Genomic DNA, 22,851 nt, shown 5'->3' on the forward strand with positions numbered 1-22,851 from the left:
GCTTCTTCAGTTCTGACTGAATGGCAGGGAATGGAAGGCTCCATGGGACCATCACCTTCATCACCGTGTCCATCAAGCCTTCTTCATTTGCAAAGGGGGAGTGTTTCTGCTCTCCGGCCCCATAGCTAGAAACATCTTGGATGCTGGATTAGCATAGAACTAGGGCAGATCCTGAGCAACAGGGGAGATTCTGGAGCGGCAGGTGCCCCCAAGAGCCCGGAGCGAACCAACTGACCGCCACCCTTGGCCCTTCTGTCCACCAGATGGCGCCCTTGCACTCTTTGGAGAGGCTGCGTTTCCTTCCAAGGACGCTAGGTGTCTCTTCTATGGGATCCCAGACAGCCTGGTCCCCCTTTGAAACCCACCCTGCTTCCCCCAACTCCTCATTCACTCCCCCCCCCGCAAACACCCCTTTGGCCTCTCTCTAAAAAGTTGCCTTTCTGACCAGAAGCAATAATGTGGGGCACACAGAACAGAGACCCCTCCCCCCCAAAAAAGATGCCATCTATGCATTTGGCAAGAAAGGAAAAGAGCCCCCCCCCAAAAGCCTGCCTGGAACCAATCTCAGCACAGCTGTCTGGGGGCTCTGAAACGCCACTCAGAGCCTTGCTCTCTCTTGCCCTTTTGGCATCTTCTGCCCCACGTATTTTAGAGTCCCTCCCTCCATCCTGTGGGCATTGTTTGCTCCCGATTCAGAGAGAAATTGGGGTGTGGTGGGGGGGTGAGAGGGAGAAGACGAGGCATTCTACAAAGCTCTGGAGGCAACTTGGAGCCCTCCTACCAGGGAGATGCTGAGGAGCCTCCTGATTTCTTGGGGGGGGGGCACCCTGCCAGAGGGGAACAGCTGCTGAGGAGGCATCTCCAAGACTTCTTTCTTCCCACCCAGCTTCTTGAGGAATGCCGCTCTTCTCTGGCAATGCAGGGGGGGGAAGGGAAGGGGGGAGGTGTTAAGCCCAGCCTCCTTGGCCAGGGGCCTCCCCTCCCTATGAATAGTGGTGCGGAGCTGCCCAGCCCTCCTTCAGCAGCGGCAGCAGCAGCAGCAGCCGGGCCACTCCACCGGCCTCGCTCTCTCTCTCGGCTGGACTCTGCCACTGAAAAGCGCCTGGAAGATGGAGAGCTTCCTCGGCTCCTCCTCGCGGCCCTTGGGAGAGGACTCCCTCCAGATGTGGGACCTCAACAAGCGTCTGGAGGCCTACCTGGCCAGGGTGAAGTTCCTGGAAGAGGAGAACGAGCTGCTGAAAGCCGAGATCGAAGGCCTGAAGGGGGGCTTGGTGGAGACCCCCTGGAGGGCCAAGTACGAAGCGGAGGTGGCCGCGCTCCGGGCCACCCTGGACCGAGCCTGTCGGGAGAAGTGCGTGGCGGAGCTGGCCAGGGACTCTCTCCACGAGGAGGCCCAGCAAGTGAGGAGCCGCTGCCAGAGGGAGAGGGCAGCCCAGGAGGAGGCCAAGATGCTCCTGTCCCTGGGCAAGAAGGAGATGGAGGAGGAGAAGCGGGCCCACATCTGGCTGAGGGAGAAGGCCACCCAGCTGGAGAAAGAGATGGAAGGCCTGGTGGAGGCCCACCAAGAGGAGCTGCTGAGGCTGGACCAGGAGATGGCCACCTTCTCTCAGAGCCTGGATGGCTTCCGAGCGGTGCCCATCTGCTTCCAGCCAGTGGAAGTGGAAGACTACGCCAAGAGGCTCTCCAACATCTGGAAAGGAGCGGTGGAGACCTACAAGATGGAGGTCTCACAGATGGAGGCCTCCCTCTGCGAAGCCAAGGAGAGCCTCTGGAAGGCCACCGAACGCAACCGGCAGAACCAGCTGCAGCTGCAACAGCTGGAGAAGGAGCTGGCCAGCCTGAAAGGCCGGAAAAAGGCTTTGGAAGAGAGCCTCTCCCAGCAGTGGGCTCAGCAGCAGGGCGACGCCGAGAAGCTGCAGGTGGGTGTGGGGTGGCTGGCACAGAGCCCCCCTCTGAGTCCAGCCAGGCTCGGGGATGCCTGCCCGCCTGCCCGCCTTAGAAGCTTAGGAAAGTGGCTGGCAAAAGGGCAGAACTGCCCCCCTTTGATAAATGCAAATCAAGCAGCCCTTGCTTGGGGGGGTCGTGGGGAGCTGCAAAGGGGCACTTCTAAAAAGTCAGAGATGTTTTCAAGGAAAATAAATTTGTGTTCTTCTTTTCTTATCCTTCCAACACTGAAGGTGAGGCTGATACACCCTTCTGGGGATGTGGGGAAGTCAGTGCCCCCTCCACACACACCCTCCACAGGCCTCGCCTCCAGAGCTCAGCGGGAGGGTCCACGCCCTGCCCCACTCATTCGCAGCATTTCTTTTCTGAGGAATGTGTGTGGGGGAGGATGCATGCGTCTAGGAATGGGGAGGAGGGGGTGCAAGGCAAAAGGGAACTGCCTGGCCAGAATCTTTTTGCTGGACCAGATCTGAAGGAAACGGGCCGAGTAACGAAGGCTGATCTTAGGAAGGGGCGTTGCGGGCCGGGGCAAGATTCGAGGTGGGAGTATATTACAGCAGAACAAAAGATGACTTTGAAAACTGTGCGCTGGGCTGCCACACCCACTCGCATGGCAGACGCGCGGGATTTACCTGCAGTTGCCAGTGGGGCGGGGGGGGGGTCCTGCCCCAGAGCCCTGCTGGACCATCCTCAGGGCCTCCTGCAGCATGCCCCCCCTTGCCCCCGCCCTCGGTGGCTGACCCTGCTGGGCTCTCCTCTGCCCACAGATGGCCATGGAGGCGCTGGAGGAGGAGAAGCAGTCGCTGCGCGGCCAGATCGCCCAGGTGCTGGAAGACCGGCAGCAGCTCATGCACCTGAAAATGTCGCTCAGCCTCGAAGTGGCCACCTACAGGTGAGGGTCGCCCCCCTCGCGCCGCCCCCGAGTCTCCCCGCCGCACCTCGCCCGGCCACCGAGAGGGCTGGACGGGGCGGGCTCTGAAACAAGGCCAGGGGGCAGCCGCTGCCTTTACGCACAGCAACCGCTGCGCCGCCCCCCCCCCCATGCGCCATTCAGGGGCCCCGGAGCCCCCCGACCCGCTTCTTTCTCCTGCGCGTCTCTGCCTCGGCAAACCTGCCTCCTTCCTCGCAGACGGCCTCGCTTCCTTCCCCCCCCCCGCCAGAAGCAGAATCTCATGGGAACCTCCCTTCTGCCCCCTTCCCTTCTCCTCCCCCAAACGGTTCCCACATAAAAGGAGGGGGGTGTTCCTGTTTCATTAGCATGAGAATGGCCCCGCGGCCTTTAAGCGGGGGGGGGGGGGAGGCCAACAGACTCGCATGATGTCACCGCCAGCCTGCTCCTGCCAGCCCCCGCCCCTCCCGATTCGCGGGGGGGGAGGGGGCGAGCCTCCCAAGGCTGGGAAGGTGGAGGAGGCCTGACTGAGGAGGCAGCTGCAGGAGGCCAGGAAAGACCCCCAAGCGGTTCCCCCCCTCCCCTTCCTCTCAAGAGTCCCTCTCTCTCTTGCAGGACCCTCTTGGAAGCGGAGAGCGCCAGGCTGCAGCTGCCAGCCACTGACCTACAGCTGGCCAGGGGGCTGAGAGGTAGGGATGAGTGGGGGGCTTGGGGGGAGGCCTAAAGAGTGATAAACATCTGGGCCCACTTCTCCCAGCACAGAGCTGCCTTTCAGCAAAGAAAGTATGAGCTTTCCTGACTTTTCTCAAGGGGGGGGCGGATCCGCTTGGCTGGATCAGTCTCAGCAGAGGATCACCTGGTTCCAGGTGAGTCCAGCAGCCTTTTCTCATGCTCCCCATTTCTCTTGCTTGCAGAGGCGACCGTAATCGAATCAACCCACGGCCGGCTGCCAGGGCCGTCAATGGATCGGGGCCGCTCGGGGAACTGGGATGTCCGCCCCAGCCCCGTTGCCTTCCCAAAGCGTGGGGGATTCCAGAGCAAACTGGAGCTGCCCTCCTGGGGGACCAAGAGCCCGAGCTCCGCGGCCAGGGAGTTCCAAAAGGCCAATGCCTCCCTCCGGCAATCTCAGGCCACCCGAACCGCCGATGGGCTGCTGCTGCCGCCAAAGGAGGCCTCTGCTTTCCGACTGGACCCCTCCCAGCACGGCCAGAGGGTGACGGTCACCCACCTGGAGAGCCTGGCCCAGTCCATCTTCTGCACGCAGCCCCCGCTGGCTGTCAACTCCGTGGAGCTGGGAGAGGCTTCGGGAAGCTCCCCTGGCAGCCTGGACCCAGGAGAGGAGAGCGAAGAGGGAGCGAAGAGGGAGGGCGAAGGTAGAGGGGGGGAGGAAGGAGAGGCCCCTGGAGAAAAGGAGCAGGAGGAGGAAGAGGAGCCACAGCTCCGCCAGGAGCCACCGGCAACGAGAGAAGTCCTGAACGGGCCTTTTCTGAGCCAGATGGTTACTGAAGCCGTAGAAACCGCGATCCAGGAAGTGAACCCCAAAGAAACCCAGCTTGCATCCAGCTGGCTCAAGGCGGTCGAAAGCCAGGCAGATGTTTCTTCCGGCAGCGCTTCATCCCTGGAAGAGGAGAAGGAGGACACCCTTGTCCCGAGTCGCACCGAGGGGCTGGAGGAGGCCCAGGAAGCTCACACAGGGCAGAGCCAGCCCAGCGATCCCCTGGAGGGCCTCCAGGTCTGTGAAGACTTTGCAGAGGTCGATGGTGGCCAGGAAGCCTGGGCTGAGCTGCAAGGGCCGGAAGAGGCTTGGCAGGCCCTGGAGGCAGAGCCGCCGAGGGTAGAAAGGATGGAAGGAGGCGGGGCAGTTTTGGTCCCTGGAGAAGAGGAGAGGGATGGAGAAAGGGGGTCTCCAGAGGCGGAGGAGGAGCTGCCCACCTTGCTGGGGAACCCGTTGGGAGAAGCACCCAGGAACTCAGAATTTGCCACAGAGGCCCTTACAAAGGTGAGCGACAACCAGGAAGGCTGGGAGCTTGGCAGCCCCCCCTCTGGTGTCCTCGAGGGAGCCCCAGAAGTGAAGCCAGAGGGGGTGTGTGGAGGGACGGAAGAGGTGGAGATGGTCAGCCCCGAAGATCTTCTCTCTGAGCACAGGGAAGAGCCCCAGAGCCCCCCCAGGGAAGGTGAACCGTGCGATCTGCAGGCCGGGCTGTTCGAGAGGGGACACCTGGGGGTGGAAGGCAGCCCAGCCCAGGAGGACCCGTCACCCGCCACGCTTGCGGCATTGTCTGCAGGTGAAGACCAGGCAGCGCCCTTCCTAGAGGGGGAGCAGGAGAACGTGGAGAGCCACGAAGAGCTTCTTCACGAGGAGGCCGATTCTGCTCCGCCAGAGGAAGAGAACGAGCCGAAGGGCCTGGACTCCGAGCTCTTCTGCACGGAAGGTGCCCGGCCCAGAAGCTCAAGTTCTGCCCCAGAGGAAGATGGCATCTTGGCAGATGAGCCAAAGGGGATTGAGAGCAGGGAAGCCGCAGAAGAGGAGGAGGAGGAGGAGGGGGGAGGAGATGTGGTCAGATCTCTTCCCACAGAAGACACGGGAGATGAAGGAACAATGGAGACAGAAGGGCACCTGGATGGGGAGGCACCCCAAAGTACATGGGAACTGGGGGTGGCCTCGCCAGGGGAGGACGTGACAAGCCCCCAGGTGCAGGAGACGCTGCAAGAGGAGCAGAGAACAAAGGTGCCTGAAGAGCAGCCCCCGGAGGAAGGAGGAGGAGGAGGAGGAGGGTTCTCAGGGACCCCATCGCAAGCTGAAGGGAGCAGCTTGGAGAAAAGAGGCTCAGTGTCAGAAACAGAAGACAACATGGATGCCCTGGAGATGGAAGAAGTCCGTGGGGCTGTTGTGGCAGGAAACCTGCAGCAGGAGAAGGAAGATGCCCCCGAGGGCTCTGAAGACAGAGAACTGGGGCTGGACCCTCCCCAGGCAGAAGGCCCCTCCAGGGAAGAGAACACCTGCCCAGAAGAAGTCCAAGAAGGGGGCTCCCCCCCAGAGGCCGAGATGCCTGCAGAGGACTCTGTTTCCTGGGGGGAGGGCTCAGGGTCCGAGGAGACCCTCGTCCCAGATTCCCAGAGGGAGAGAGGTGGGGCTGGAGAGGAGAACGTCCTGCTAGGGGAGACGTTGCCAGCCCCCCCAGCTTTGGACAGTGGGCTGACCGCGCCCGAGACTCCACCCCCTCCTCCCTTGGAGAGGGAAGAGATGCCTCCTTTGGCCCCAGGGTCTGAAGCCCCCATTTCAGAAGAAGAGGCCGCAAGCCGCCTGCTGGCCAAGGAAGACGGAGTGGAGGAAGGCACTCCAGCGGGAGAAAGCGGCCACAGTCCACAGGCTCTCCCTGAGGAAGTCGAGCGCTGCTCAGAAGAGCTGCTGGCCGCAGAGGGTCCGGCAGAAGCCGGGATCCAAAGATCACTGCTTGTGGGAGAGGGTGAGGATCAGGGTCGCGGGGGGGCTGGGGCCCCCCGAGAGGATGAGCAGGAAGAACTGGAGCCCGAGGAAGACCCCTGGCAGGAGAGGGAGGGGGCCACAGGGCCAGCGGTCCCCAGGGAAGAGGTGGACGCAGAGCTTGCTTTGGGGCCAGGAGAGCCCGGCGGGTTCCCAGCAGATGGGTTTGACGCCTGCTGTAGCCAGCACGAGGAAGAGGAGGAGGAGGAAGATCGGGGGGCCTTGCAATCTAGCGACCAAGAGGCTGCAGTTGTGGCCCCTGCCAAGGTTTCACCCCTGACCAGCGTGACTCATTTGGGAGAAATAGTGCTGGAAGGCGACCACATTCTGCCTGGCCCAAGTGGGGCTGTGGAGTCTGAGCTGCTGGAGTCCGGTGAGGACGAAGGTTCCCCTGTCTTGGACCCAGAAGATCTGATCCAGCAGAAAATTGTGACCGTGGAAGATCCCCCAGGAAGTGGCTTCCCTGAGACATTCCCAGAGGACGTGGTGGGCCCCAATATCCTGGAGATTGTGGAACAAGCCCTGGAGTTTAACCAAGAGTTGATGAAGGCAGCCGAGGAGGAGCTGGGGGGCCAAGGGGCCCAACGCTTCCCAGAAGAAAGGTCCCCCTATGCCCCCCCTGCAGGTTGGGACCAGGGGCCACCCCGGATTCCCCCAGAGGCTCCGGAAGGCTCATCTCCCTTCCCGAGGGAAGCCCACCCGTTGCTGGAAAGCCAGGCCAATGGGCTTCAGGAGGAAGCAAGCGTGGAAGACTTGCCAAGCGAACTTCTCAACGGCCTCGGGCAGGAGGAGACGGACCCTCCTGGAGACGATGGTTTCATCAAGGGGGTGACTGTCACCCCACAGTTCTGCACGGAGGGCCACTTCCCCAGGGCAGAGACCCTAAGCCAGAGTCCCCCCCCAATCCCAGGCGATGAGGAAGGGCTTGGAAGTGGAGACATCAGCCCTGAAGGTCTTGAAAAGGTCTGCCTGGATCTGAAAGGCCAGGAGGCACTAGAGGAGAACATCCTGGGTGACCCACAGCAGAAGAAGAAAGGAGGCAAGGAAAGCAAGGGGGAGCCCAGGCCCTTCCTGTTCGGGGACGGGATTCGGCACCAACCCTTGGAATTCCGGCCGGAAGGGGGCCTGGACCTCCAGCCCTCGGAAGACCACTGAAGGGCCCCCTTTCGGCCACTTATCCCAGCCAGTGACAACCAGTGTGATTCCTGCTCAAGGCACCCCCTCCGTTTCAGCTCCACAAACTTTCCTCTTTTTTTCAGCGGCCTTCCTTCCTTCCTTCCCTCCCTCCAAAGTCAGAGAGCCCCACTGACAATCAAAAGCTTGGTTAGGCAACCTTTGCAGCCTTTTAACATTTTCCTGATAGGCTTTTTTTTAAAAAAAACACAACAAAACAAAAAACCTCTTTTTTAAAAGAAAGAAAGGCACTCAAGTTGGGTGTCTGATAGCCTTTGTGTTTGCCTTAACTGTAACCAGCAATTTGGCAAAATTGTTTTTTTTTAAAGAAAATGTTATGTTTCATCTGCCTCTAGTTGTGCCCAGCAGGAAAATAAGTTGTTTAGTAAGATCCAGTCTCACACCTTGTTTTTCTAAGTGAGGCACCCTGAAGTTGTCCAGGCAAACTTACAACATCCCCTCCTCCCCGCCACTCTCTGGATCCAGAGGGCTTCACCTAGTGCAGAGTTTCCCAGCCTCTGCATGTGTTAGTCTCCACTCCCAGAATTCCCCAACATGCTGGCTGCAGAATTCCCAGAATTCTCCAGTGGAGTATGCTGGCTGGCGAGTTCTGGGAGTCTTGGAGTCCGCCCATCTTATGGCTCCTGAGGCTGAGAGACACTGATCTAGAGGGAGGTTTTTTTCAAATAGTGACCCCTGTAACTTACTAGTGTGCCTTATTCGAGGAGTACGTGGAACAAACTCTGGATTTTCAGTATAAATGTGATTTGATGCTGCTCCCCTCTCGTCCCCTTCTTCTCTCCTTGGTTCCCCAGGAATCAGTTCTTCTCTTATCCACTCATTTATCTGTGTGCGTGTGCGGGGTGTGTGTGTGTGCCAGGATACCAATGTTGGCAAAGGGGCCTCTGCTTTTGAATGGGACCGATCTAACAACCCTGGTAGAAATATCCAGTTGTTCCTTTGCTTTTAAGAGGAGAGGAAAAGTCGCAACTCTTGAAGGCCCCTGGCAACCTGTTGCTGAGCATTTGGCCAGCCTGGGTTGGGTACGCCAGGGCCAGGCTCTCAGTTAGCATCTGATATTTCCGCTCTTACTTCCCCAGCATCCTCCTGGGAAGAAGATAATTAAGAGATCAGTCCCCCAGTCCTATAGCTGGCCCAGGCAGCGTTTTGGTCCCGTGGAATAAACTCGAAATCAGCGAGTTCCTGCCAGCCTCATTTTATCTGCCCAGCCCACAGAAGCTAGCCAAGTGGGAGCAGACGTTTTCCCAGGAATGGCTTGATTTCCCCTCCTCTCTTTTTAACAACGAGGATTCGAGCACCGATCCAAGCCCAGCCTCAGAACATGGGCAGAGTTCTCCAGAGGGGAGCTGAGGATGGGGACCGAGAGGGGATGTTCCAGAAACAGGCTCCAGTGCCCATTTTTTTCTGCACTTCAGTGCCTTCTACCATAAAGCTAGGATGATAAAACTCCGGAGCTCCTTTGGGCGCCTCCGAGACACTAATAAAGCAATTGGTTTCTTACCCTGCACAAATTCTCTGTGTTTTGCTTCACCTCTTAAAGCATCACCCTTGGGGGTGCTGGTTCTTGGGGGAGGGATCGGCCAAGCTGAAAAAAAGCCGATCTATCAAGATGAAATAATTCTTTAATGCCGCATGCAGGAAGAGGAGATGTTTGTGTTAAAAAAAGCCTCCACTCCATTAGTTCTGCTTTGTTCGAGTGCAGATTGAATCCCGGACATTTAGCAGCCAGTTTTTAGCCAAGGAAGGGGGGCAACTGAGAAGAAATGGGGGGCCCTCTCCCTTCGCCAGTCGATGTACCGAATTCTTGCAAACTCTCCAGGGCTGTGGGCAGGGCAGGGCATCGGTCGTGCCCTCTCTGCCCTCTGCTCCGTGGGGACCGAGCAGAGAAAGGGGCGCTTTTTATAGCCAAGGCCAGATGGGGAAGTGATGGAAGACCTTAAAATATGCATGGGACTACTGATGCAGCTGAATCACCAGCTCCCTGCAGAGCAGAAATATTTGGAGAAGTTGGGAGAAAGTTAAATGTGGCTACCTCTCTCCCATTCTGGGGGTGGGGGGAATGGACAGCCCCTCCCTTCAGCCCACCACCTGTTTCTGCATCCGTCACTTGTGGCTGTTTTTAACACTGAAGCAGACCCGGGCAGGCTTCCTTCCCATCTGGTCCAGCGTGGCAAACAATTTGGATTTAAAATGTTCAAAAACACAACTTTAACAGAAACAAGCTGTGGAAACGATAACAATATTCTTGAAAATAGAAAGTATACAGCATATGCCTCCCTTTGAAACCTTTGACTGCAAGCTGCAGCAGAGAAGCTGCAGTTGCAAAGCCCGGTGGGCTGGTTTTCCAGGGGCAAAACGGCCACCAGCATCGCCCTCTGGGGCAAACCGAGGCAACGCTGGCAATTCCTCCCAGGGTTCCTTGGAGGGGGAAAACGGCAGAGCTGGCAGGCCTCAGCCAAGCAGGCTCGTGGGAGGCACAAGAGTGTTGGAGGCCGATAAGAGGATGCCAGGGCGAAGCGGCCAAGGGCTTTGGCAGCTCTTGGGTGGCAGAGGGACGGGGCGGGCAGGGCTTTCTGCTTTCTCAAGGCCAGGAGAGGAACCCGAGCAAGGCTTTGCATTTCCTGCCTGGTGAGGAAGGGGAGGAGGGGCCCAGACCTCTTCCCGAGAGATCCCAGGTCCTTTCAAAGGCTTGGAAGGGGGAGCTGGCTTGGCCCTCAGGTTGCATCAGCCCAGAAGCCCCTTCCAAAGCCAGATAAACCCCGTCCTCTGGGCCAGCCAGTCCTTGTAAGGGCAAATGGCAGGGCTGGAGTCACACAGCTGGAAAATCAGCCCTCCCTCTTCTATCAGGAACCAGACCTGACTCGGAGGCCTTGGCATCGCTTCAGCCCAGAAGGGTCCACGCTGGGCTGTCACATCCCAAATGCCCCCACGGCTGTGGCAGAAGCCCCCTCTCCTCTGGCTGAGCGCTTCGGCCGGCCACTGATCCTGGAAACTGGCAAGTGATCCTGGGGCCTTGTAAAGTTGCCTCTAGCAGCTGGGAGCACCTCCTCCCTCTCTTAACAGTCGCTCCCCATCCATTCCCCCCCCCCAGATCTGTCTGGGCTGCCCCAGTGCAGCTCCCCTGCTCCTTTGTCTGCAGCCACACTTGGCCAGAGTCCATACAATTAGGAGCTCTCTGCGGCCTGTTTCAATGGGGGCTGGGAAGGGGGAGGGCAGGATAGCCTCAAAGCAATGACCTCACTCAGCCCAACTCTGAACATCCGCAGGGCGTAGAAAGGGGTATAAATGGAATTTTTTAAAAAAAGGGCGGGGGGGGGGAGAGAGAGAGATTAGTAGTCTTCTGCCTGTTGCCTTGCACAGCTGAAGCTCTGCCGGGCTGCTCAGGAGAAATGGGCCGAGCTTCTGGCTGCCCAAGGAGCTTTGCCTCCTACTCGCCACTGTGGTGCCAGGCAGTTTTTGTGTCTGCTGTTGGTTGGCTTTCCTGCAATTCCTGAAAAGTCTCATTTTGCCACCCTCCAAGTCAGGGAACAATGGAGCAATATGGCTACCCACCCCCCCCACCCCAATCCCACCTGCTGCCTGGTTGCAAGGCAGCAAAATGGGCCTGGCAGGCTCCCCTTGTTTTGGAGGAATGTGTGGGAGGAGGAGGAGGTGGTGGAGGAGGAAATGAAGTGGAAGTAAGCCTACGAAAGACATGCTGGTGGGTTTTCCCTCCCTGCTCCGAGGGAAGCCAGTCACTTGGGTGGCAAGCCCCCCCCCTCCCCTGAGCAAAGACTGACTCAGAAGTTCAGCTCTGAAGGCTGACCAGGAAGGGGGGGGGAGGGCATCCTGATTAGTGTGCTGAGGGCTGGAAGGGCTCACTGGGGTGAAGGCTGACCCCCGCCTCGGACAAAGTGGGGGCTCCCTGGCAGTTGGCAAGCGGGAGGCCCCTGAAAGCATGTCAGTAGCACGATTGCTAAGTCCCTCTCCCCCTCATTGCAAGAGGGCCCTTAGACCTAGTCAAGCTTTTGGTGCATTGAATTCAGAGGGGAGACTTCCCATCTGTTTCAGGGGGGGGTGAGGGGGGGACCAGCTTTCTATACTCAGGCAAAAAGGGCCAGACACACCACCACCCCCCCGGCTCCTTTGAAGCCTCCTCCAGGAGGTCAGTCCTTTGTCCCCTGGGGTCTGCCTGCTTTTGGGGCCTGGAGCTGGTGCGAGCTGGCCCTTTGCATTTCAGCCTCACAAGATCCAGGCAGGACCCCCCCCCCAGCCACAGGGTGCCATGAAGAAAGAGAGGAGAGCCCTTTGGTCGCAGATCTATTCTGGGCCCCTCCCTAAGGACAGAAGCATTTGCCAGGATGGCTGTGGCTCCAGCCCGGTGGTCATCCACAGGATTTTCCCATCTGCAGCTGCTGCCTGCATCACCCCCTGCCCAGCACAAGCACGCAGTGAGGAGGGGGGAGCCAAGATCACATGAGACGCCCTCACCTTGGACAGAGCTTCAGCGCAAGGGATTAAAGCCGCAGCAGTTGTGCAAGAGGGGATTCGGACTCTCCGGAATGCAGCCCCCCCAAGGGGTCACAGCAAGGGGGTAACTGAGCTGCCAGCACTCGGGTTTCATGGAAACTGGGGGAGGAGGGAGCAGATGCTGCTGCGCCCCCAGCCCCTGCCTGGGACCCTCCCCCCATCGGAGGCCAGGAGCAGCTTGGTCAGCATTTGGCTCCCTTCCAGGGGGCCATTTCGCACAGGTGGGGGCTGCCAGGAGTGAGCCCTGGAGGGGGAACCTCCCGCTGCCTCACTCTTTGTAATTCCTCTTAGAAGGGGAGAGGGTGCCCATTACAGGTCCCCAAAATTGTGGGGCTTGCCTCTGGGACACAAGCCGAGGGGCTCTGGGGTGTCAGGACAACCTGGAAAGAGCGGAGTCGTCATTGGCGCCAGCCATTCCCAAAGCAGTAAATATTGTGCTTTGTCTGTAATTAAAGTCCAGCCAGGGAGAAGAAGAGGAGGGACGAGAGGAGATCCAGGCTTGGCCTGGGGCTTCCTTTGAGCCTGGAAGTGGGCAGTGGGGAGGGCTGGAAAGGAAGGCCTGGAGGGGGCCGGCCCATCGACTGGTGTTTCCTCTCTGGCCCCAGGGCGGCAGGGGGCTGAGGCAGCAGGTGTCTTTGCCAGCTGGGCAGGAGACACATCCAAGTCCGCACTTGGCTCCCGGCCACTGGGCGCAGAAGGCTCCGAGGAAGCCAGCCCCGGTTAGGCCTGGGGGAGAAACACCCAGGCAGGGCGTTCCTCTTGGGGGGCAAAGCCGAGGCAGCCCTGCCCAGATGGGGGTTCCTGGTGCTGCAGGGAGGGGTTCTTCTCGGGGAGACAGGAGAGGACCCACAGCTGGTGGGCTTGGGGCATGAGACCCCTTGCCCTCCAGCACACTTCGCAGGCCATAGAAGGAGATCCCATCAGCTCTGGTAAGCCAGGGAGGGCCGGCCAGCAGGCCCCCTCCTCCAGAAAGCCTCAGGGCCTCCATCACTGGTCCTTCTCCAGTCAGCCTCATTCCTGCCCCCCCCCCGCCCCCGTGGTCTCAGCTTCTTGCAAACATTCCCAAAGCATGCCTGCAGCCAAGAGGAATCCAAGGCAGCTCAGCTCGCTCAGGGGAGGAGACCGGTTTATTTTCACACCAGCTGGTGCCAACTGTCTGCCAGGATCAGGTTTCAACTTAGGCCGGGCTTCTCTCTGTGTGTGTGGAGGGGTGACTTCCTTGCTTCAGGCACTTTGGAAGGGGCTGGTTGGTTCCCCATGCGGTGTTTTTGTGTCCCTCCAGATGAGCTCTCTCCCCAAGCAGATGGGAAAGAAACTCAGCAGACGCACAGGAGAACTCCTGCAGGCACGGGAGGAAAGGCAACCAGTTTTGACGGGCTGTGGCTAAGCTGCTTGCACGCGCACACACACCCGGCCTCAATTTCCGGCTTCAGTCCTTTGGGGCATCCCAGGGGTCCTGCTTTGGTTGCAACCCCTCAACCAATCCCACCCAGAGAAATAACTGGGTCTGAGTTAATCTAGGGTAAAGCAGATGCTCCCCGGTGGAACTCACTGCCCTGTGATTTTTATGAGTTTCCTGAATGCCTCTTTCTCCTCCCCTTTGTCTCGACTTGCAGCAAAAGATGAAGAGGCTGGGGAAAGGGGGGATGAAGAGGGGGGGAAAGGGGGGGTTGTGTGTCTGTGGACTCCAGAGAATCTGAGTCTTTCCCCCCCTTTCTTTGGTGGCCAGCTTCCCCTCCCCTTCCTCCCTGGCAGCCTTTGCAGATAATGGGATGACATCACCCCCAGGCAGCCGCTGAGTAATGCCTCTCAGAAAAGGCCTGGAAATGCCATTATTCCGAGGAGAAAGGAGGGAGAGAAAAGGTCACCACAGAGATTGGCTGGAAGTCCCTTTCCTGTTTTCCTCCTCTGCTCCCAGATGGAAGTTACTCAGCCACCAAGTGAAAAGGGACATTGAGAAATGCTTCTATTTCCGGCCTGTTCTTTGGGGTGCTGAAAGCAACTATCTTTCCTCTTTGAAGTCCTATTTTCAGAGGGCTGGAAGTGGTGCCCTTCAGCCACCGTGACATTCTCCAGGCGAATTCCAGGCACTCCACTCCAGCCGGATCCACTTCACAACCAATCTTGCAGGGGGAGGGCGGGGGGGGTCTGGCTCCCCAAAGGGCTGGAAGCGGCTGTGATCCCTCCGCGTGCAGTTGGATCCCCCAGGAGTGGGACAGGCAACAGCCACTCGCCTCCCGCAAGTCCCGGAGGATCTGCCCGAGCAGCAGCCGAGGGCCCCAGACCCTGATCTGCCCCCGGCCGGGTGCGCCGAGCCGCGGCGGAGCTCGGCCAGCTGTCCTAGTGAGGGGAGCCCGGCAGCTGATCGGGAGCCGAGGCAGCGAAGCGAGGAGGCTGGGCGCCACCTAGCGATTCCCCCCAGGAAAAACAGCAGCAACCTTCTCCAGGAGGGCTGAGCGAAGCCGAGAAAGCACCCAAACCCACCGCAAAAGTCCCTCGCGGGATCCGGAGGCTGTCGGCTCCCTTAGGACGAGGGTCGCCAGCCGTGCTCTCCCTCTCCGCAGCTCCTTGGCTCAGAGCATCCCACCCGCCCAGACTGACGTTTCAGAGCTCCCGTAGCTTCTAAGGAAATGGCAATATTAATTAATGACTATAATTATTATGTTCCAGGATGTAACTGGGAGTTGCGCAGAATATAAATGGTAAATGTAATAAATATTTTTATCATTAGGTTGTAAATAACATTTCACATTGCTGTCTATATAGTAATCATTAAATTTATATGTCACCCGACTCCCACCGACTCTGGGAGGCTACAGCCTCCTCCTCCTCCTGATCCTCGATGCCTTTAAAAAGCAAATTATTTATTCCTTCCCCAGCGCCAAAATCCCTTTTCTTAAATGGAAAATACCGAAACTGGCAATTTGTTCGATACGTCCACACTATAGGCGCAGAACGGCAAACTCCGCGCTTCTTCCGCCCTCACTTCCTGCTGGCCAATCGGAACGGCCAGAGTGCTTAACATGCGCCCAATCAAAGGCGAAGTGACGTCACCGGGCGGAATCCCGCCCCGCGAGCGGTCCCTGCCGAACGGCCCAATGGCGGCAGCCTAGGGCGGAGCCTCCCCGAGAGGGGTGGGGAAAGGGGGCCAATGGGCACGGAGGGGGGCGTGGTCGCCGTTCCAGAGAGTTCCGAGCGGGGGGTGAGTGTCTCCCGTCCCGTCCCGGCTGGGGAGGATGGGCGGTGTGGTGCGGGGCTGGGGAAGGGGCCGGGGGGAGGCCCGGGGGGGAGCCTGGCCTCATCTCGGGGGCCGGGACGTTTCCTGGCCTCGTGGCAGCAGCGGAAAGGGCAAAGCGGGGCTTCGACCCGGGGCGCTTTCCTGGCTTCTGCCAGCCGGCTGGGAGCTCCGTCCCCGGGTGGGTTCTTGCTTAGCCAGGAGGAGCCGGGAGGATCAGCGCTGCCTTTCCCAGCCCCTCCTGTCAAGCCGGCAGGCAAGGGGGGGGCAGCAAGAGGTGGTCCTCGACTTACAGTCGCGGCTGGAGCCAGCGTTTCCCTTTGCAGCTTTTATGGCGTTCGGTGAATCGCGTGGTCGTTAAGACCGTCGCACTTCCCCCCTTGATGTGGAAGGTCACGAGAGGCGGTCACGTGACCCCCGGGCACGGCAACCATCCTAAATCCATGCCGGATGCCAAGCGTCTGAGCTTTGATCGTGTGACCGTGGGAATGCCGCAGTGGTCATAAGCGTGAGGAACGGCCCTCTTTTGTCTGAACAGTTGCGAGTCCGGGAAAATCTGCAACCCAAGGCACTGCGTTCCTTCCCCCCTCTCGCTCACTCCGCGACCCATCATTTGCAAGAGGACGTACATGTGCGGGCTGTGCCGCTCTTCCCTTGGGGGCATCATTCTGCCCCCTTGACGTCCCTCGGCAGGAAGGTGAGGTGGCTGCATGTGAGCTGTGACTCTCGGCCTGGTGCCCGGGCGTAGTGGCACCCGTAGTGGCACCCGAGGGTGCGACGACCCGGGATGAGACTGGATTGTGTGAGTAACTGTGCAGCTGCTTGGCTCACTGGCTCACCGTTGCACAGAGTCAGTTGCACTCAGGCTCTTGTGCCGGCCGGTCTTGTACCAGCCTGCCAAAGTCTCCCGGTGGTTCCTTTGAGCTCCGTGGTGGAGACGGGACGGGGTGATCCCAGGGCCGGATCCGTCTGACTGCCGGGCACTCACAGCATCAAAGGAGCGCAGCGTTTGCAGGATCAGGTGCTTGTTTTGGCCTGGCTGCTCTGGGCGAGGCGGCGCGCAGGAGTTCCCGGCTTCCGAAAGAGCTGACGGGGCAGGGCCGCTTTGTGGGTGGCGGCGGCAGCGGCTGCGTCTCCTCCCTCCGCCCTGCGCTTGGGTGCCTCACGCAGCCCACAAAGTTGCCACCGGGGAGATTTCTAGGTGAGAAACTGTTCGCTCAGCAATCTTACGGATTTCCAGGGAATCGGGCCCTTTCAGGCCTCCGGGAGCAGATTCTCTTGAGGAGACGCAGGAGGACTCGGGAGAAGGTGGGTTGTCACGCTGGGGCTCCGGAGGGAGGGAGCTGTTGGGTAGGCAGAGGCAGCTGTGGGGCACTTGGGCAGAGTGGGTGGCGAGGCTGCCTGGGATGGAGGGGTGGGTGGGCTTCGGGCCCTCTTTGCTGCGTCCTGAGGGGCTTCTGACCCCTCCCAGAAACTCTTTGGGGACCCCTTCCCTGCCCATCAGGGACCCAGGAAGCAGGCCGTGGGGCTGGGCGGGGAGGGGGCTGAGCCCGGTGGGGCCGAAGGAAGGAGGCAGCCTTTGGGGCGATGGGTCCCCTGGGCTTGCCGAGAAGGAGCCGAGCAAAGTAGGGCAGGCCGAGCCGGCTGGGCCGGTGTGTGCGCCATCTCCTCCTCCATCTGCCCTCCACGCCCTGCAAGGCTGAAAACTCACGCTCATCCTGTGGGGCAGGCCGGCTAATGAGCGCCTTGGGATGCTGACACAGCCCCACGCCCAGCTCCGGCTCCCTTGCCAGGCTATTAAGCTGGCCCCGTGGAGGCTGGGCGGAGGGCCTGAGCGGCAGACGCGCTGCTGCGGCTGGAGAAAACCTGCCGAGCTGCGGCAGCTTCAGGGACGTTTTGAGGCTGGTTGTCTCCCTCGGATCGGCCCCTTCTGCGAAGCCTGCCAGCCGTCAGAGTCGGGTGGCGGCTGGTCTGTGGCGATGGGGCAAAGAGCCCTGTGGGCCTCTGGCTGAGCCTCTCACTGGCTGGATCTCCTGGGGGGCTCCCCCTACCAACAGCCTCCCCTCCCCCCCAGCACTCCCTCTGGAGAAAAGATGGTGAGGGAAACGGGCTACTACGACCTGCTGGGCGTCAAGCCCTGTGCCACCATGGACGAGATCAAGAGGGCGTACCGCCGCCTGGCGCTCAGATACCATCCGGACAAGAACCCCAGCGAGGGGGAGCGGGTAGGTGGGGAGAGCAAGGTGGGCACAACAAGGGTGGTGGTGCTGCCCACTCTGGGGTCGGTCTTAGCCCCCTCTTCCTCCCTCCCTCCCCAGTTCAAGCAGATCTCGCAGGCGTACGAGGTCCTCTCTGACCCCAGCAAGAGGTCAGTCTATGACCGAGGTGGGGAGCGGGCCATGAAGGAGGGCGGCACGGCCAGCCGGGGCGGCTTTGGGACCCCGATGGACATCTTTGACCTGTTCTTTGGAGGAGGGGGCCGCACGCAGGGCCCCCGGGTGGAGAGGAGAGGTAGGGGAGCACAGCCGGGGGCAGGGCAGGCTGCTCTGGGACCGCGTGTGCCGGCAGGGGAATCCGTGCGGGTGGATCAGCCTTGGACTTGGGGGCTGGAGGGCAGCGATGAGGATTCCCCCGCCTTCTCCCCATCCGTGTCAGGGCCCAGAAAGTACAGGGAGGGTGCTTGGCTTCCTGAGAACCCCCCCCTCCTCTGCTTGTCTGTCTATACCCCACAAGCCCTGGTGGGGAGTCAGACTCTCCGAGGAGTGGTTCATCCCCCTGGCACGCTCAGCCCAGAGGGAACTCAGGCTGCCGACGACAAGCCCCATCCTGCCCCAATCCCAGGGGCTCCGTCATCGCAGCCATCGCCCCCCCTTCCTCCTCCAGCCCTTTGTCTCTGAGGCTTCTCCCTTCGTAGGCAAGACGGCCGTCCACCTGCTGACCGTCACCCTGGAGGACCTCTACAACGGGGGCACCCGGAAACTCTCCCTGCAGAAGAACGTCATCTGCAGGAGCTGTGGGGGTGAGTGGGGTGGGGGGCTCTCCCCAGGGCAGAGGGTGGGGAGGCTGGTGGGGGCTCCGTCTGCTGTGCTGGGCGACCTGGGGAGCAGGAGGAGCTGCAGCTCAGCTCCGGAGCTTCACCCGATACCCGACAGCCCATCGGCCAAGTTTGCACAAGGCGCCAAACTCACCTGCGTTGGGTGTGTGCAGCAGTTCAGCAAGCCGCAAAAATGCTCCAGAGCTGGAATTAGTCCAGCTGAGCTCTGGCACGGGACTGGCTGGGCGGGTTCTGGGCCTGGCGGCTGGGCTCAGAGTGGATTCTTGGCGGGAGCTGTTTTGGCCCGCTGCTCCCTGTTTCTGGGCAGCCTTGGCTGATTCCAAAAGGACCTCGAGGCCAGGGACCGTCTGGGGGGGGCTGTTTCTCAGGCTTGGGATCACCGGAAGGCCGGCCCCCAGACAGATAATGGGGAAGACCCATCCTCAGGTAAGGGAGGGGCTCCTGGGACGGAGAGCTTGCGGTGGGGCAGGATGGGCAAATAGGCTGAAAGAGGTGGGAGGGGCCGGGCTGAGCCACCAGCGACGCCACCCTTGCGTCCCCTCATCCCACTCTGCCTTTGCAGGCCGAGGCGGCAGGGAGGGCCTTGACGTCCGGTGTCCCAAGTGCCACGGCTCCGGCGTGGAGGTCATTGTCCACCAGCTGGGGCCCAACATGGTGCACCACATCCAGGCCATGTGCTCGCAATGCCAGGGCCAAGGAGAATGGCTGCGGCCCCTTGACCGCTGCCTCGCCTGCAATGGCCGGAAGGTGGTCCGGGAGAAGAAGATTCTCAATGTGCACCTGGACAAAGGTGAGCTGGGGGGGGGCTGAGCATTGCTGGCTTCCCTGCGCTGGTTCCCCCTTTGTGGTGGCTCCCTTTCCGCCTTTTTGGGCCCCCTTCACACCCCCAAGGAACCAGTTCAGTTACAGCTGCCTAGCTCCAGATTGCTGTGTCAGTTGTAACCTTGGTTAGTTTTAATCCCTTCTGGCTGATTTAATTCATTAACTCAGGCAGACTCAGCCTGTTGCAAAGCAATGGACTCTCCCCCTCCACACCGGTGTAGCAGGAGATTTGCTGCCCCTTGGCTGGCTGCCTCTAGCCCACCACTCTTCCCCCCCACAGGCATGGCCGACCGGCAGAAGATCACCTTCCACCAGGAGGGGGACCAGGCGCCCGGATTCGAGCCCGGAGACATTGTGATCGTGCTGGATCAGAAGCCGCACCCGGTCTTCCAGCGCAGGGGCAACGACCTCCTCGTCCGGCGGGAGGTGCCGCTGGTGGACGCCCTGTGTGGCTGCAAGCAGGTCATCCAGACCCTGGACAACCGGAGGCTCCTGGTCTCTTCGCGGCCCGGTGAGGGGCTGGGGGCCCTCGGCTTGGGGGAGGGAGGGAGGCGCCGGCCCTCCCCCCTTGGAAGCTGAAATGGTTCCTGCAGCTCCCTTTCCTGGGAGGGATCCGGGGGGGCTGCCTTCTGGATCAGCTGCTGCCCGCCCCTCATCCCTGCCTGCTGTGCCCCACAGGCTGCGTGATCAAGCCTGGAGACTTCCGGTGCATCCCGAACGAGGGGATGCCCGTCTACCGCAGCCCTGGCCAGAAGGGGAGGCTGGTCATCCACTTTGAGGTACGGAGGCCCTCGGCTACCCCCAGCCGGCTCCTTTGGGGAAGTGCCGGTGAGGTCTTCCAACCCGCCAGTCCCACCCAGTGCCCCCCCAAGCCTTGTTGGCGCCAGGCCCCCATCTGAGCAAGGCCTGGAGGGGGAGGAGGCGAGCCATAATTGTTGGCCGTCTTGGGGCCCCCGTAGCTCCCCCATTTTCCCCAATTCCTGCGGATTGTCCTACTGGGAAGGAGCCTGGTTCCCCTCCCCCCAGCTACAGCTGCCCCTCCCCCTCTGCTGCCCAGGTGAAATTCCCGCAGCCTGGCTGGCTGCCCCCCCACCAGCTGCGCCAGTTCCAGTCCTTCTTCCCCCGCCACGAAGAGGTGATGGCCACGGAGGACATGGAGGAGGTGGAGCTGCGGGACTATTTTCCCCAGCCGGACTTCTCCGGCCGTCGCTTCCAGAGCGAGATCTACCACGAAGATGACTTTGAAGACCCTCTGCGCCACAACGTCCAGTGCCAGACCTCGTAGCCCGGTGGACAGAGCCCCCCCCCGTGTGGCCTCGCAGGGCAGGAAGCCCAGGGTGCCTTAAAAAACAACCGCCAGTGGCCGTCCAGCTGGAGCGGTCAAGGGGCGGGCAGTCCCTCCGGTTCAGAAAGACCCTCTTTGGCCAAAGATCCCCCAACCCTTTGGAGGTTGGCCGCATCTGGGACTCTCCTTCTAGCTTAGGGAGTCTTAGCTCCCCCGAGCCCCCTCCCCCGAGCATTCCACCCTAGAAATCAACTTCAGAGCCTCAGCTGCCTTTCATGCCTGACTGCTTTGGGCCTGTCCTGGTTTGCCAGCTTCGGACAATAATGCTGGTTTCTTTCCAGGAGAGCCCCGGCTCCAAAGAGAAACAAAATGTCCAGGCCCCCGTCCGCTACAAGCCAGCTTCCTTTGCATCCAGGGTTAGTCCTCCTGACCCTGGCTTCGCCATCTGCTGTGGGCAAGGAGTCCCGGAGGCCGTGGGAACGCGTCCGTCTCCCAGCCTCGGCCATCTCAAAGTCTAGCCAGGATGGGGGTCTTGCAGACAAGCCAGGGGGCGGCTGATGGGTGGGGAGCTGGACCTCGACACATCCTGGCAGCCCTGGCAAAGGAAGCCTCTCTTCAGCTGCCGGTCTGCAGGTGGGAGGGGGTTGGGGGAGGCTGCCCTTGGCTTTTAAGTGCCTTCCCGTTGTGCCACTGAGAGGGGCCGTCCTGGATGTTGTCCCTCCCTCTCTACAAGAGCATTCGCAGTAATAGTGGGTCTTTTCCGGGTAGCATAGTCGGTGTTAGAGGTTAGCGGTGTGGGGGCACTCTCGGCCCCATGGGTGGTCCTGCTTGTCCCGAGTCCCCCCTCTGGCATGTGGGGCCAGGCGCCTTAGTTTCCAAACTCAGCAAAGCTCGGTGTTTGCTGAGGAACCTTGGGGGTTCATTCCCCACTTTTTGCTTTTCCTCTCTTATTTTTTTCCTTCTGCTCTGCCTCCTGACTGCAAACTGACTGGAGAAACGCGACTTTTGTAGGACTCTCCGGGGTCTGCAGAACTTGAATTTTGCTTCAAGGAAAAAAGGTGATTCTCCAGATCACTGTCTGCCTGGTTATTGATACTGTCCCCCCCTCCTCCGCCGCCCTTAACTGTTTTGGGGCTCAGCGCAATGGGGCCCACCGTCCCCTCACTCGCTCACTTTCCACTAGGTTGGTGTTGTGCAAATGCAGCCGTTGGCACCAGCTGCAGCCTCTGTGCTCTTGTGGGTCATGACCAGCTGATTCCCCGCAAGGTGGGATCAGCGCAGGGCCCGACCGGCCCCTTCCCACAAAATCTTGGCTCTGCTTCTGAATGGGACCGGGTCCCAGGCTGCAAGGAGGTAGTCCGGGAAGCGGCTGTGCCAAAGCTGCAGAAGGGGAGCCTCCAGACCGGCAGACAGAGGCATCCCACCAGCCAGGCGGATCTGCCAAATTTTTGTGTGCTGCTGCAGGAAGGAGCCTTTTTTCAGCACGTGGTTTCTGATTTCCAAACGGTGCCAGACTTAAATCGCTTTTTGAAAGTGCAGGAAAGGCAGAGTTTGGCTACCAGATTGTGGCCCTTACAGGAAAAGGTGGGGGGAGAGGCTCGGATGTACGAGTCCAAAGCGCTGAGTCTCCCTGGTCAGTCGGGGTGGCTTTGCCTTCTGGCTGTTGGGGTCATTGCAGAGATTTGAACGGGGTCCCCAGGTCCTTGGCAATGCCTGGTCAGATGGGCCCAAGGAGAGGGAAAAGCTTGGGGCGACTCGCCCCACGCAGCTTTCACTTTCAGAAGAGGAGAACGGCTGAGGTTTACTCGTTGACGTGGACCCTCTTTTCTCCATTCCTCACCATTCCGGTGAGGAATGTCCCTCCTTTGAGATCATCCACGTTAGGGGCTGCACTCCCCACTTTTTTTGAGGCTTCCTCTCAGGGTCCTCCTTTGCTGGTTCTTGCTCAGGTGGGGGAAAGTTTGAGCTCTCCCCAAGCCTTGGAGAAAACTTCATCCCAGGGCTTGGAAGGGCTGGTGGAAAGCTGAGCGACAGTGAAGGCTGCCCCCTGCTGGCCACTGGGGATCACTTCTGGAACAAACGCTGCCCCTGGTGGACTCTTTGGGGCTGTCCAGAAGCCCTTCAGATCATCCCTCCGCCTCTTGGGAAGGAGGGGGGCGAGCACCCCCAACTCTTCCCCCCCCCACACCTCATCGGTGCAGAGGTGGAGGAGGGGCTGCCAGTCTGTGGCCTCTGACCTGCCGGGTGCCGAGAGGGGGAGGGCCGGGACAGGCTTTGTCCGGGGATGAAAGGTGCCCCTTTCAGAGCAGGGAAGAAGGGGGGGAGCGCTTTGTTCTCCTTCCTGGGAACGCCAGAGGAAAGATGGTGCTTAAGGTCACTGCAAGCGAGGTTGCCTGGGATAATGCTCCCAGGCACAAAATGCAGGAGGGGTCCC

At 60.3% G+C, this 22,851-nt stretch overlaps 2 protein-coding genes across 5 annotated transcripts; both read left to right on the plus strand.

Annotated features, from left to right (window-relative positions):
* Nucleotides 1–1,109: 1,109 nt before the first annotated feature.
* NES (nestin) lies at nucleotides 1,110–9,010 on the plus strand (the record flags this gene model as incomplete). The annotated part of the gene is made up of 4 exons (XM_081340573.1): nucleotides 1,110–1,919; nucleotides 2,712–2,836; nucleotides 3,449–3,522; nucleotides 3,748–9,010. The coding sequence occupies 4 exons, from the start codon at nucleotides 1,110–1,112 to the stop codon at nucleotides 7,470–7,472; spliced, it is 4,734 nt and encodes a 1,577-aa protein (XP_081196699.1). The 3' UTR covers nucleotides 7,473–9,010.
* Nucleotides 9,011–15,196: 6,186 nt separating this feature from the next.
* On the plus strand, nucleotides 15,197–21,488 carry LOC308675392 (dnaJ homolog subfamily A member 1-like). Of its 4 annotated transcripts, none has more exons than XM_081340695.1 (9): nucleotides 15,197–15,222; nucleotides 16,496–16,563; nucleotides 17,330–17,480; nucleotides 17,574–17,766; nucleotides 18,170–18,274; nucleotides 18,873–19,100; nucleotides 19,413–19,643; nucleotides 19,811–19,911; nucleotides 20,190–21,488. In XM_081340695.1, exons 3-9 carry the CDS (start codon nucleotides 17,349–17,351, stop codon nucleotides 20,415–20,417), a joined length of 1,218 nt encoding a protein of 405 aa, XP_081196821.1. In that variant the 5' UTR covers nucleotides 15,197–15,222; nucleotides 16,496–16,563; nucleotides 17,330–17,348; the 3' UTR covers nucleotides 20,418–21,488. The 4 variants fall into 4 exon arrangements, with proteins under 4 accessions (XP_081196821.1, XP_081196818.1, XP_081196819.1 ...); XM_081340692.1 differs by having other exon boundaries at nucleotides 15,205–15,222; nucleotides 15,794–16,563; XM_081340693.1 differs by lacking the exon at nucleotides 15,197–15,222 and adding an exon at nucleotides 15,392–16,276.
* Nucleotides 21,489–22,851: the final 1,363 nt, after the last annotated feature.

This window comes from Vipera berus, assembly GCF_964194415.1.
Source record: "Vipera berus genome assembly, chromosome: 16".
NCBI lineage: Eukaryota > Metazoa > Chordata > Lepidosauria > Squamata > Viperidae > Vipera > Vipera berus.

Bases quoted from the DNA above. Each gene is read 5' to 3' on its own strand.
- LOC308675392 (XM_081340695.1), top strand. From the start codon at position 17,349: ATGGTGAGGGAAACGGGCTACTACGACCTGCTGGGCGTCAAGCCCTGT. The intron at 19,644-19,810 runs GTGAGGGGCTGG...TGTGCCCCACAG, and splicing joins CCTGGTCTCTTCGCGGCCCG to GCTGCGTGATCAAGCCTGGA. The intron at 19,912-20,189 runs GTACGGAGGCCC...TCTGCTGCCCAG, and splicing joins GGCTGGTCATCCACTTTGAG to GTGAAATTCCCGCAGCCTGG.